General features: G+C 43.6%; 1 protein-coding gene across 9 annotated transcripts in view; it reads left to right on the forward strand.

The window, feature by feature from the left end:
- Nucleotides 1-15,190, forward strand: part of ABCC12 (ATP binding cassette subfamily C member 12) — a 77,937-nt gene that overhangs the window by 19,239 nt on the left and 43,508 nt on the right. For all 9 annotated transcript variants that reach the window (XM_032854553.1, XM_032854556.1, XM_032854557.1 and 6 more), the window contains exons 4-10: nt 1,267-1,414; nt 1,704-1,937; nt 3,548-3,721; nt 4,180-4,327; nt 7,495-7,643; nt 10,042-10,149; nt 12,194-12,469. In XM_032854553.1, coding sequence (XP_032710444.1) covers nt 1,267-1,414; nt 1,704-1,937; nt 3,548-3,721; nt 4,180-4,327; nt 7,495-7,643; nt 10,042-10,149; nt 12,194-12,469 — 1,237 coding nt within the window. The remainder of the gene's footprint in view (nt 1-1,266; nt 1,415-1,703; nt 1,938-3,547; nt 3,722-4,179; nt 4,328-7,494; nt 7,644-10,041; nt 10,150-12,193; nt 12,470-15,190) is intronic.

Below are 15,190 nucleotides of genomic sequence, written 5' to 3' on the forward strand. Positions count from 1 at the left end.
CTTCCCCTCACCCATGTGTTGCAGGTATCTCATTCAATGGTAATTTCCCATATCTATAGTCCAGAGAAAGTTGCCAGTGAGATCAGAGAAAAGGAGCTGGACCAGTGCCTGTGGAGTATTGGATTTTCCTTCTACTTCTCTGGTCTGAACTTCTCTTTCTGTTTTTGTTTCCTTCTATCTACCCAACATCAACTTGGGTCCTCTTTTCTTCCATGCTATGCCTATTTCTAGGTGAGTTTATCCCTTGCAAAGACTCAACACCAAATACAACTTTTTAATAATATGCCACTTCAGTCCACGCCTCTCTTCCAGACTCTGAATTCATATGTCCTGCATCCAACTGGACAGATGGACTTGTATGACTCATAAATATCTTGTATCTAAAGCTGCTTTCTTCTGGGCCCCAACCTGATGATGCTCTTCTCTTTTTCTTGACAAACTCCATTCACACAGTTGGTTGAGCCAGAAAATTGGGGTCCCTGATCCTCCCTCCCTTTTCTTTCACATCTAGTTCATCAATATGTCCTGTTGTCTCTGTCCATTCTTTCTCAAATGCACGTTCCTTAAATCCAGTGTCAAACCACCACCACTTCTCCCCTGATTGTCACCAGTCTCCTTCTGTGGTCCCCCTGCTTTTGCCTTTGTTCCCCCTATAATCCACTATTCTCACACCAACCTGAATGTTCTTTTAGATATGTAAAATGATCTTATCACTTAGGCTTAAAAACCTTCAATGGCTTCCTTTGCTCCAGAAAATAAACCTAAACTCCTTTCTGAGAACTATGAGGTCCACGGGATTTGGCTTTGCCTCTCCTCCCAGTGTCATGTCAGCCTATCTCCTCCTTCACCACACTCTTGTCACACTTGCCTTCTTTCAGATCTTTGAAATGGACTAACTCCTCCCTGTTCTGGGGAAGACTACTTTTGTCATTTTTCTTTTGCCTCTGTCTTTTTTTTTTTTTTTTTTTTAAATCAGAACTGGTATTGTGCCAGAGACGGGCAGTAGGAGCAGGAAATGAAGGCCTGGAAAGTGCCCAAGTGCCAGGTACCAGCTGGTGCTTGTGCCGAGGCTCTGCCCTCCTGCCCCTCCTGTATCCCATCTGCCCTGGAAAGGAAGAAAAGAGAATCAGAGCTGCTTCTGTAGAGCGAGGACGGCCAGGGATGAGGGTTGTGTTGAGCACCTTTGAGAGGTTTGTCCAGCCAAGTAGTTTCAAACAGCAAATGGAAATGTAAGTCCCTTTCCTTCTTCCTGTTCTTTCATCACAGATTTCGAATCCTTTGGAATGAAGAGGTAGAAAGAGTGGGTCCTGAGCAAGCCTCTCTGGGCCGAGTAGTCTGGAAATTCCAGAGGACACGTGTTTTGATGGATATTGTGGCCAACATCCTGTGTGTGATCATGGCGGCCATAGGGCCGGTGAGTGGGGGTGGCCCTTCCCCTGCCTTGTCAAACAGGTCCCTAGACTGGCAAAGAATGTCATTAGTTACTTTCTCTACGAGCTGGTGGGTTTAGTACATTGTCATTATCTTTGAGCTCCTTGGGGGCAAATTTTCATAAAGCTAATCCTTGTCAAGCACAGCAGCCGCCACTGAAATTAATTAAAAAGTTTGCCTCATAAAGTCAGCTTGCCGACATTATCTGAGGCTTCCTATACAAACCTCAACCCCCAGTGGCCCTCTTCTCTCTCCATTGTGCTGTTTTGCAGACGGTTCTCATTCACCAAATTCTCCAACATACCGAGAGCATTTCTAGGAATGTCTGGGCTGGCATTGGCCTGTGCATAGCCCTTTTTGCTACTGAGTTTACCAAAGTGCTCTTTTGGGCCCTTGCCTGGGCCATAAATTACCGCACTGCAATCCGGTTGAAGGTGGCTGTCTCCACTTTGGTTTTTGAAAACCTGGTGTCCTTCAAGATGCTGGCACACATCTCTGTTGGTGAGGTAAGCGGGTCCAGAGTTTCATTTTAGAAAATTAAATCCTGGCTTTTCTGAATATGAGTGAAATGTGAGTGAAACTTCCTGGATGGTGCATATGCCTTCTTTTTATTTGTCCAATGTCCTGCCCATTATATCCTATTTCCATGCTAAATGAGGTGAGGGAGACTCAAAACATCAGAGGCATTCAGTGAAAGGAGGGCTCCATTCAAGCTGGAGAATTTGGAAAGGCTTTCTTGTTCCAGCTGACTCAGGGCTGGGGGATGACATCGTTCAATCCCTTTGATTGTCAAAAGGGACACTGAGGCAGTATGGGATACACCACAGGCATTTAAAAAAATGAGTGAGGAATTGATCCAGTAATTCTGACTGTGTAGAGTTTAGGGTGCCAAGGCCATAATAAAGACTATGACTACTGGACTTCAGAACTTATATTTTCCCTTTCTCTCTTTCCTTCTTTCTTTCCTCCTTCCTTCTTTCCTTTCTTCCTTCCTTCCTTCCTTCCTCTCTCTCCCTCTCTCTCTCTCTCTCTTCTTCTCCTCTCTTCTGTTCTCTTCTCTTCGAGTGGGAGAAAGAGAGAGGGTCAGAGAGAGGGACAGACGGAGAGAGTGAATATCAAGCAGGCTCCACACCCAGTGTACAGCCTGACATGGGGCTCGATCTCACAACCCTTAGATCATGACTTGAGCCAAAAACAAGAGTTGGACACAACTGACTGAGCTGCCCAGGTGCCCTGAATTTATATTTTCTTAAGCCTTTGAACCTTAGCAATAAAATCCTCACCATTTACACAATAAAATTTCCCTAGTCAAGGGAATTCCAGGTGGCATGAGGTAAGGGAGAAGATTTGCCTCTGTCTTACAGTTGCTCTTTCATTATGTCCAAAGCATCCTGGATCAGTTAAGATGAACTTGGTTGCATAGAACAAGAAAATATAAAGTAACAGTAGATTAAGCAAGATGAATTTATTCCACATTTTGCAAAAGGAATCTGGAAGAGAACAATTCAGAGCTGGTACGGGGATTTCTGGATCTTCTTTTCTTTGTCACTATCCTCGTGCATGACTCCCATAATGGTTTAGGATGGATGCTGGAGGTCCAGTCATGCTAGTCATGTTTCAGATAGCTGGTAAAAGGAAGGAGAAAAAATAAGGATATACGTCCTCTAAGTTGAGTTGGCTCCTTTAAGAATGCATTTCCAAACTCCCATTTGACACTTTTGGCTTATATCTATCTCATTGTCCTTGACATAATCACATGGCCATACTCTTTCCACAAAGGAGACTAAAAAATGTAGTTTTTTGGCTGGGCACATTTGTGCTCTGAATAAAGCAGGAAGAAGGAGAGATAGATAAAGGGTAGGCAGCTAGCCGTTTCTCCAGCTTGCTGTTAGATGATAATATTTATTACTCTTTATGTCTTTCTTCACTGGGACTCTCAGTCCTAAAATACTGGCCTCTCCAAAATGAGATCAGCATGAGGGCCACAAAATTCATCATGTTTGTCCCTTGGCAATACCCCTCCCCCTTAAGGCAGTTTCTTCTCTCCTTCTCTTCTCACTTGAGGAGATGTTTGGGTGATGCTTCCAAAGCCTGATTCCATGTGCTTTCTTTCCAGGTGCTCAATATACTATCAAGTGATAGTTATTCCTTGTTTGAAGCTGCCTTGTTTTGTCCCTTGCCAGCCACCATCCCAATCCTAATGGCTGTTTGTGCAGTGTATGCTTTTTTCATTCTGGGCCCCACAGCCCTCATCGGGATATCTGTGTACATCGTATTCATCCCCATCCAGGTAATGGCAGGTCTTCGCAACTGTAACTGCTGTATGCTTGCATTTTGCACACATGTTCTCACTGAATTGGATAGAAGGTTTCATTTCCAGGGCAGGAACCTGAAGCCTGTGCCCTCACTTCGTGCTCACGCATGTGCTTTCTTTTCTTGGCACAGTGTATTTTATTTTTAAGAACTTGAATTTGAATGCCCTGGGGGAGAAAGGCATGCTTTCCAGTTTGTCAAAGTCCCCAACACTCTCTTTGCATCCTAATAACTCATGTATTTGTATCACCTGCTTGATCTCCAGTGTTGTCCCCTGGTTCACATTGGCTGCCACAACTCAAGGGAAGGATGGCTGAGAATCTTAGCCCAACTTCCCTTTGAACTTTTCCTGGCACTTATACTCTGATCCCTGGATTTTTAGGCCAACTGCAATTCAGCAATTCTCTCTAAACACTGTTTGTACCTTGATTTCAGATGTTTATGGCTAAGCTCAATTCAGCTTTCCGACGATCAGCAATTTCAGTGACAGACAAGCGAGTTCAGACAATGAATGAGTTTCTGACCTGCATAAAGCTGATTAAAATGTATGCCTGGGAAAAATCTTTTACCAATACCATTCAAGGTAGGACGTGCTGGTGCTTGAAGAACCACTTACTCTGTAGAATGTGCTCTTCCAAAGTGTTCTTAAGGTTCCTGGGGCCAAGCATTCCAGAAAGGGGGCTGTGGGGACCCCTTTAGCTGCTTTGCAGGCTTTTCAAAGGATCGCAGAGGTTTTAATAGACCCAGGCATCTGTTCTGGTGAACCCAAGTGCTCAACAGGTGAGAGATATAAGGTCTAGCCTTTATGAAGGCATGTGGATGTTGGTACTGACCAGTTACCTTTCACAAAAGTAATCCACTAAAACATTTAAGGAGAAGAACTATCTCAAGATATTTCCTTGACTTAGAAGATGTATACACATACACAGGCACACACTCATGCATATGTATATATATCTCCTTGCCTGCAGCAACATCATCATGATTGGAGGACCCCCTGACTTGACATTCCTTGCACAGATAGGAGGACACATACATAGCTTTTTAAAAAAGATGATATTAAACCATTACAATCAAATATAAATGCAAATCTAATTGCAGGAACATTTACATAATTGCTGACATAGACTCAGGTGGTTGGCCGGTTAATGATCTGAACCACTGTTACAATTGACTCTCTGGATCTACAATTACACTTTTAGATCAGCATGTAATTGGCCCTGAAGCTGGGTATCTGTGTTTTAGGGAGTGGTTTTAGAAAACTTGCTTCTGAGATTGCCCAAGGAAATGCTGCAGTTTGGGACACTGGCAACCCTTCGGAACATTCCTTGAAGACCCAGAAATACTTCCCTTATACCTTGAACTCACTTTAGCACAATGATTTTTAGTTTGACTTAGTTCAATTTAATTCAACTCATTTTAATTCGAGTCAGTTTAACTCAATAAATATTTATCAGCTTCCTGCTATGTGCAAGGTCATGGGAGCTACATAGAATTATAAGAGAAAGTGCTCCTGCTTCTAGGATGAAGGAACAATGAGTTAACTAAACTCAACAGTAGCTATAAGTTTTTGGCTCTGCCTCTAGAATATGTCTGGAATCTGCTTCTCTTCGTTCTGCTGCCACCCTAGTGCAAGCCAATATTCTCTCCCTTTTGGAGTATGCAAAGAACTTCCAGATGCAACATTTGCTTTCTTCCCTCCCCCTAAAATCCATTATGTACTCAGAAACCACTGTGACCTTTGAAAAATGTCAGTCAGATCCTGTTCCTCCCTGCTGAAAAAATCTTTAGTGGCTTCTTATCACACTTAGATTATTCCAATTTAGGACTTTTGATTTAAATCCAAAATCCTTGGGGCGCCTGGATGGCTCAGTGGGTTAAAGCCTCTGCCTTCAGCTCAGGTCATGATCTCAGGGTCTTGGGATCGAGCCCCACATCGGGCTCTTTGCTCAGTCGGAGCCTGCAACCCCCTCCCCCTCTGCCTGCCTCTCTGTCTACTTGTGACCTCTGTCAAATAAATAAATAAAGTCTTTAAAAAAATAATAAATCCAAATTCCTTTCTATGGCCTGTTGGATCCAACATGATCTGACCCCTGAAGACCTCTCTGATCTCATCACATCTTGTCCTAACCCTTGATAACTCGCTTGGGCCATGAGAACCTTCTGTCTTTTTTTAGAACAACATCCAGGCTCATTCATACCTCAGGATCTTTGCAGTTGCTGTTCTCTCTGCCTGAAGAAGTGCTCTTGTGCTAGATTTTGATGGTGACTTTGGGACTCCTCTCAATGTCACTGACTCAAAGAGGCCTTCTTGACTATAGTTCTAAGCAGGCCCATTCTCTACCAATTCCTTTTAATCACTTCATCTTGTTCATTTCTTTCATATCGCCCAACAAATTAGTAATGACAGGATTTGTTTGTTTATTTCTTTATTGCCTGTCTCCCCAGTGGAAAGAGAGCTGAGACTCTGTTGACTCTTATGCTGTCCAACACCAAGTGTAGCACCTGGTCAATAGTAGACATCAGGTTAAAATTTGTTGAATGAGTGAACACAGGAATTAACCGTAGGATGAAATGGGGAAAATGTCACAAAGGAAATGGAGAGAAGCTCCAGGAGGGTGAGGGGGTGAGCACATCCCATTGGAGAGATCAGGAGAAGCATCATGGCAAACATGGCATTTTAGAAAGGCCTTGAATGATAGCAAGGATTCAGACATAGACAGAACTGGGGAAGACCCCTAGCAGGAACAAAGGCCTAGAGGTAGATATGTGAGGCTGTGCTTGGGGACAGGGAGGTGCGTGGTATCGCAGAGGTAAAGGGCATGTGGACAGCAAAACTTCAGACTGTAGTAGAACTGGGTTCCAACTGTGCCATGACCAATTAAAAAGCAAGTTACTTAACCTGTGATGGCTTTGCTGTCCTGCCAGAGGGCATAATAATAGCTCCTCCCTTGTCACACAGTGATGAGAGTGATCAAATGAGAACATTATGCAGTGCTCAGCCGAACACTCAGTAAGAATGGTGATGGCCCCATGATGCCAGTGTGAAAGGGTTTTTGTGGAAGAGGCTAGAATTGGAGTTAAGAACTTTAAACACCAAGAGAAGGAGTCTTGAATTTAACTTGTGAGCAATGCAGAGGCATGGACCCCATCTGGACTCATGAAAGGGAGAAATGCTCTTGGGCTTTGGTAGTTGTTACTGAGACACAGGACAGGAACCCCAATCTGGCCATCTCCAGGCTTGGCACATGTGTTTTATTTGGTTTCTATAGTATTTAGAAACTTTCCAATCAGTTCCCAACATTTGCAAGGAGAAGGGTGTCCCACAAAATTCCAGATCCCAGTCTTCGGAAGAGCTAAAGGTCTGATGACCCTGGGCTGCCCTGCATTGAGAGGTTGTGGCCCCTTTCACTGAGGCATGTGGTCCCCATTTTGCTACACTCCACACCTTCCCTCTGGTCTTACTCTCTGCCCACTGCCTTCATTTACTTACTTGCCTAGCTCCTGTAGGCATCCATGTGTAGGACTTCCTGACACAGAATCAGGTTTGGAAAAGACCCCAGAAACCATCCAATATGGCAGCTGACATGCACCGAATTCCCAGTTTGTGCCCAGGACTTTCTGCATTTCCTCTAGTTTAAACTCCACAATAGGAATCCTAAATTCTCTTTAACAGGAGGATCAGGTAGGGGTAAATACATTTCTTAGTGCTGCAAAATAAATCCATCATGGACTGTTCTCTATTTACAGATATAAGGAAGCGGGAAAGGAAATTACTGGAAAAAGCTGGATTTGTCCAAAGTGGAAACTCAGCCCTGACCCCCATTGCATCCACAATAGCCGTTGTATTGACATTCACCTGCCACATCCTCCTCAGACGCAGGCTCACTGCCCCGGTGGTAAGAACCATCTCCAGAATTGGCCTCCTTCACACTGTAGCACTGGCAAGTGCCAGGTGGGAAGCGTCTCCCTGCCTGCAGAGGCCCGGGACTGGACTGGCACAGAATACCCAATCCTGGAAGGGCCAGAATTCTATCTTGACTTTTAAAAACAAGTCCTTGGGCTGCGGTGAGCCCAGGATAGCCCAACAGTGACTTTTGTTCAGTCTACGTCAGTGCAGGAGTAGTGGTTAATTTTGGAACACAATTTGACATTTGGAAAACAAAACTGGAATCAGACAAGCACTTGGCTGCCTTATTCACAATTATTCCTACGCTTTATAAGAAGGGAGGCTTATAAGAGTTCTCTTGGTGGGAGGAGTCGTAGGTACTGGGAGATGCAAGGGTCAGAATCCCCCTTTTCAAAATCCTAACTCTGGCACTTTACCATGACAGAGGCAATTCATTGAACCTCTCTTGCTTGGTTTCATTATCTACTAATGGGGTTATAATAGTCCCTGTGGTTGTGAGGACTGAAGGAGTTCTATAAAAGAAGGCATGTGGAACAGCGCCTGGTATGTTGTAAATGCTGTGTAAGTGTTTGTTGTTCTTATTAGCCTGATGCTCACCCAGGCCAGGCGATTTTGGGCTGAAAGCCTCCGAGGGAGAATTAGAATGAATGTGAGATGCTCAGGTTTTTTTATAAGGGGGTCTGTGCACTCAAAGGTAAAGAAACTCTGGGCTAGATGGGAAACAGCTCCTGTCTGAAATAAACAACTGAGTTATTAAACCCAGTATCTGAAGGGTAAGTGAATGGAGGAAGGGCAATAAAAACAAGAAAAAGAGAGAGAGAGAGAGAACAAAATAAGCAAGTGGGGTCACAGTGCAATAGTTGCACCAAAAATCACAGATTTTGAGGGGAAGGGGGATGTGTGAGAAGGCAGGATGCTCTTGCTGAGGGGGCATCTGTTGTGGCGCTGTCAGTCCTAGAACCTCCCTGTGTTTCTTGTGATATGCTTTTTGTTTTCTTGGGTTCTTCACACACAGTTTACTCACACACTCTGGGGGCTTGAATTCAGCCATGAACCCAAAGCCAGAATGATGGCAATGACATACCAAAGCCTCAACAGAATGCTTTTCAATTATTGTGACTGTGTTCTATGATCCCAAACGATGACAAAGAATCTTTCCCCAGCAATACATCAAGCAAATTTAAAACCAAATTGAGTGCACGTGGTTAATATTTTCTAAAATGATGATTTAGAAGAAATGTAGGCCAAGAACAAATTCTCCCAAATGCAAGGCACATATTTCTTCAGATTCAGAATCCTTTGTCTTCTCTGTCAGGGCCACATTAGTAGGAGGTCAGCCCCCAGGTGCTGGCTCACATCAGGCTGTGTCAACCAAGGCCTGGGTTTTCTGAGCCAAGATAGTGCTTGGGGACTTAGGAGAGCTGAGTTCTCTCTGGGGATGGATTTGGGACCAGATGTGATAAAGACAGCATTCTACATTGTCCCCTTACAGAACTACTGAGGATTAGTTGAAGCCCAGGGCTCTGTCCATGGGGCCCATACAACAGCAGGAAGGATCACTCTGGATTTGTTGATGGAAGTTGTGTTATTAATTTCTTAAATGGGTGGTTAGGGAGAAGTTGCTAATTACAAATTGGACAGATGAGAAGATGAAATCTGAGAGATGAGATCATGCACCCCTGGGGCACAGATGGAGTGAGGAAACTTATCTTCATTGAGGCTATATGATGTTAACCACCTACCAGGCAGGGCTCAGTGAGAAAGGTCCCAGTAAGGAGGGGAGGTGATTTTTTGGGAATGGCAGTTGAACAGAGGCTTTCAAATTTGTCTCAGACGTCTGGTGAGGGTGTGGAGGCCAGACCCCAGGGGCAGGAGAACCAGAAGTCACTCTCCACCCGCCAGCATGGGCCAACTGGTTCTTCCAGGAAACTTCTGCTTTCATTTTGGGGCTGAATATGGTACGGATAAGGACACTCTAGATGTGAAGGGCCAGAGGCCTCTGAAGAAACTGGAAAAAGAGGATAACTTAGGACAATCCATGGGGTTTTGAGTGAATGGTCTAGGCCTTGTAAAGATGTGGATGGAGCTTCCAAACACATTCATTTAGAGGACTTCCTTGGACATTATCCTCTCTGTACTGACAGAGACAAGGGATAAATCTTCCACCATTCTGATGAAAATCCAGAGCAAAAGAGATTAAGATATTGTTATCCTTAATTTGCCAGCCCATGATTTGTGAGCCATGAAATGGAAAAAAAAAAGTTCCTGTAAGAACTCCAACTGTGCCATTATTTTTCATCTCAACAAATATAATTCCCATAGATACAATGATTCAGAGCCAAGGCAACATCTCATCCTAAACCCTATACTTCTCTTTTGTTCTTCAGGTGTTTAGTGTGATTGCCATGTTTAATGTAATGAAGTTTTCAATTGCAATCTTGCCTTTCTCTGTCAAAGCAATGGCCGAAGCCAATGTCTCTCTGAAGAGAATGAAGGTATAACTAATGCTGGGTGAGTAGGGAAGAGAGATCTCATTTTTGGGTGGGAAAATTCTCAGATATGGGGAAGCTGTGTCAGTCCATTGGAGGGCTGAGTCACTGGTTTGAAGAACATTGGGAGAAGATCCTGCATTCAGAGTTGGATCAATAAATGTGCATCAAAGGATATATAAGGAGAGCTTTATAAGGTGGTCTGCCCTTTTAGTAAAAATGAAATAGAATCTCCATACATGGAGATGATGTTCCTGAACCTCTTTTTCCAAGCTATAAATCTTAAGTTGTCCCAGGAATGGGGCTAAGTTTGCACTGAGCCATCCTCCTCCCCTTTACTTTCCTGGTTTGTCCTATGATGGGTGTGGTGATGGTAGTGATAAAGAGGGTGGTGGGGCACCACATTTATACATTTAGTTACTTTATTTATTCAGTCAGTCAGTCAGTCATCAGAGATCTACTGTGTCCTTCCTGTATATAAGGCATTGTGGTAAATGAAAATAAGAGGAAGAGAGAGCCTTTACTCTCAAAAGCCTTCCAGTCTAGTGTAGGACCAGGTATCCCAGGAATTGATGTATGCACTAAGGATACATGACTTGTGAAAAGGGTGTATAAAGTGGTTTTGAAGTTCAGGCAAGGGAAGGAAAAGGAGGAGGTGTTCCAGACATGTGTGAATTAATTGAATTTTTTTTTTTTCACTCAGGCCAGCAATCTGGAAGTCATCTTAGGCATCTGAGGTGCTTGTATCCATCCCTCTTCTCCCTTACTATCTACATTCAACTGATCAAGAGCCCTGTTGGGTCACCTTCTGCTCACTGTATTTCCTCAATATTAAGAGTGCTATTTGTAAGATTGGGTTGGAAGGTGGCACTGTTGACTCATCACTTCTTGAACAAAACAGAAGCATGAACACCATCACATTGATGGTATATATTATATCAGATGTCTTAGGCTAGAGGAATAATGCTATTTCTTGACTTCTCAACTTTTCTTCTGTCCCTACTGCCATCATGTTCGTTCAAGACCTTATCATCTATCCTCTGAATCATCACAGTGACTTATGAACCTATCTTCTTTTTCCCTTATTGTTCTCCTTAAATCCATACCACACTCAGCCCCCAGAGAACTATTAAATATTGGTCTGACCACTGATATTCACCTGCTTGAAATCCTTGAGTACTTGTTCTCTCTAGGACTGAGACTGAGCCTTCCATCAGCAGGTCCTTAGTTATGTCTTCACCTGATTTCCTATACCCTTCCTATCTTGAGCTCTGTCATAACCCTGAATTGGTTGTTTCATGCCCCCACCCCAATAAACTGTGGTGTTGCATGCTTCCTTGCCTTTACTATGCAATGTACTCTGTTAAAAAGTTTCCATCTCCTCTTCCCTCCCTCATCGTTGCCTGTATAGCACCTATACAGATTCAGCTTTGGCTCAAATACATGGCCTTCAGAATGGGGAGTAGAGTTCCCTTCTCTGGAAGTTACAGTGTTTTGTTCTTGTTACATTTCCCTGAAATGTCTAATTATGTTCCCATCTTCCCCCAGACAGTAATCTCTTCAAGGCCAGGAATCTTGTCTTATTCATAATTGTATTTCTGCTGTTTACCCCAGAATGGCAGAGGGTAGGCACTTGGCAAATGTTTTATTAAACTTAGCTGAGTGGGAACTTAGGAAGAAGACACAGTAGAGGCTGAGCATGTGACCTTGGTTTCATAAGTATCAGTGCCAGATAATGAAGCTCACCATCCAAAGCTGGCAAAAACTTATTACCTTGGGCATGAAGAAGAAATGTACCTGATATTAGCATTCTCCAATGTGGGTGACCCACATAGACCTTGTGGTTAAAGAAACATCTGTCCTAGATAGCATGAGCTAGTAGACTATTTCTGCTGCAGCTTCTCGTAGGGGAAATATCTTCAGGATAACTTCTCTGAATGTCCTAAGTAAAATTGCCAAGATTATGATTTTGGGTCATCAGAAGATATATTGGGATGGTTCTTGCAAATGGATAATGTCTGCCCAGTTAATTTTGTCTCTTTAATCTTAGAAAATTCTCCTAGATAAAAGCCCCCCATCTTACATCACCCAACCAGAAGACCCAGATACTGTCTTGCTTTTAGCAAATGCCACCTTGACATGGGATCAAGAAACAAGCTTAAAAAGTGACCTAAGGAAAGTGCAGAACCAAAAACATTATGTCAAGAAACAGAGGCTAGAGGCCTACAGTTTGAGTTCATCAGCCCACGGAGTTCCTGGCCCAGAGGAGCAAAGTGGTAGCTCCCCAAAATCAGTTCTGCACAATATAAACTTCGTGGTGAGAAAGGTGAGTATGTGTTCTACAGGTGTGGCTTCCATCTTTCCTCCTTGTATCACTCAGCTGTGGTCTTATCAAGGCCTAACATAATTCCGTTTGAACTGGGGGTGGTGATGGTGGTGGGAGGATGTATCTAAGTTGTTTTCTTTCCCCAATTTTAAAATTATGTACATGGTTAATGGAGACATTTTCTTCGAGCTTAGAGAAGATGGTGGTTATGTTAGTACTGATCTTCAAACTCCAAAGGAGCCAGTTTTAATGTTGAATGAATAATCCATTTCAGGTGGCTAGGCTCAAAATGACTATCTTTTATAAATCTTTTTAGATTTGTTCTTAATTTCACAATGGAGTACTATGATGGATAATAACTGACAATTAAGAGCACTTACTATTTACCAGGTGCATAATTAACTCATTTAACCACCCCAATAACCTAAGAGGTAGGTACTGTAGCTACCCCCACTTGATGGTTGAGAAACCTGACACACAGGGAGGTTAAATAACTCAGCCAAGACCACACTGCTAGCAAGTGGCTTCACACCGAGGGCACCTGGCCCCAGAATCTATGATCTTCAGCAACACACTTGTTAAAAGCAAATGAGATCAACAAGCAATGAGGAAAGCAAGCCAGCCAATCTATTGGCTGCTCCCCTTCAGGATTGGGGAATAGAGTGTTTAGACAAAGCTCTGCATTTACAGAATGTGTGGCCTTCTCCTACATGTGGTTCTCTTGCACTGGGAACTCAGCAGCAGTGCTCTGGGGATGGCAATGTTTGTTGATTTTGCTGCAGAGGGCTCAGCATTAATCTTGTGCCTAATATTTTATTTTATTTTATTATTTCTTAGGTATTCTTTTTTTTTTAAATTAACATATAATGTATGGGTACAGGTCTGTGAATCATCAGGCTTACACATTTCACAGCACTCGCCATAATCTTGTGCCTAGTATTTTAATCTCCCATGCTGTTGACTCACCCTTTTGCCATGTGAGCACTATAGAAGGAGAGGTTCCTATTTATTATGTGATGCTAAGTTCAAGAGCTGGTGTAGGGTGGTACTTCTTGTCGTTAACAAGACTGGCTGCCATGTATTTGTTGGAAATGGTATTTGTTTGGCTGAGTGCAATTGAGCTAGGTTCTCAGATAAGTCCTGCTGGGTGCAAACCATTTTGCTTTCTCATTCCCTTCCCTTGCCTGTGATGTGCAGCACCTGGGTTGCTCTAACCATGCCTTTAGAGTTTCTCTAGAGAGGCCTCAGTGAAGTACTCTTGTGTTTTAAAGAAGCTGCCTTTTACCCTCCTCATTGCTTTCCTCCTTCTCATTATGTTGGTGACTCTTGGGCTTGTGCATCAAGGACAGAGTCAATGTTTTCCTAAACAAGGGGACAACACAGCATCGTGTGGATTAAGGGTATGCCTCTGGAACCTGGTGTACGTGTGTTCCAGTCCCAGCCACTTGTAGCTGTGTGACTTTGAATATACCACCTAACCTCTTAGAACCTCTCCTACTTTACCTGTTCAATGGATATTTTAATAATAATAGCACTTTATAGACTGGTTGTGAGAATTGAGAGATATCATACAAAAACACTAAGCCAATAGTAATTCTCAACTGATGTTAGCTATTGTTGCCTTTTTCCTCTCACAACCAAGTCCATCTTAAGAGCAGCCCTTAAATATCTTAAATTCAGAGCATCCATATTTTCCCAAATTTAATTTCAGGATTCCATTGGGCTATAGTCTCCTTGAGGTCAGGCATGTATCTGTCTCATTCACAGTTGTGATCTGGCACCAAAGCAGATGCCTGGCACGGTATAGGTTCCCAAGACTCTTTTTGGAATGAACAAATAATAATTGGAAATCCTGGGGGTGCAGGCCACGTGGATTTTCTCCTGAAGACAAGGATGACTCTGGAAGGCTCAGACCTGGCCCCAGAGAGTGGACAGAACTCAAAAGGGAGCCAAATGCCTAGAAGCTGAATCCATCCCCGTGGTATCTTTGTCCCAAAGTCTTTGAAGTGTCCCACTTCTTTGAAGTCCTTCTAATGGGATTAAAATGGATGAGCTTCACTGAGTTGAAGTTTCAGTGACAGTGTGAGCTGCATAAGGCAGGGATCCCATCTGCCTCGATTACTACTTTATGCCCAGTGCCTAGATGATGCCTGGTGTTCCATAAAGACTTGTCAAAGAAATTCATGATGACAAGAAGCAGTCTTCACGTGCTGGGGGTGGCAGGCAGGACCCTTCTGGTCTATCTCAGATGGGAAAGGAGAAATATTTAGCTCCACGAGGACCATCTTTTCACTAAGGGATCACTGAAAGCAGGTCTTAATGAGAATGCTCTTAGATGGTCCAACCGCAGCATTACTGTATTCACTTGAATACAAGAGTGGGCACATGTCAGCCTAGAGGTCTCTGTATGGACTCTCACTCTGCCTACAGTAGTTTCCCCCCAGATATTATATGGTTCACTCCTTCACCTCCTTCATGTCTTACTCAAATGGCACCTGTAGCAGATACTACCGGTGACCCATCCATGTGCCCTGGCCATCTTCCAACTGCTGGATCTGTATCTGTGCCCTAGGGCCCTCCCCACCACCCACAAAGCAGGCGGACATCCACAGCCAAGGGAGCTGTTCTCCAACACTGGCTGTTGGTTATTTACCCCCAACTCCCTCAGCCGCTGGGGGTATAGAACCACCCTCAGTTTCCCAGGATTTCCCAGCAAGATTG

Source organism: Lontra canadensis, unplaced genomic scaffold (genome assembly GCF_010015895.1).
Source record: "Lontra canadensis isolate GAN:19392208 unplaced genomic scaffold, GSC_riverotter_1.0 scaffold8, whole genome shotgun sequence".
NCBI lineage: Eukaryota > Metazoa > Chordata > Mammalia > Carnivora > Mustelidae > Lontra > Lontra canadensis.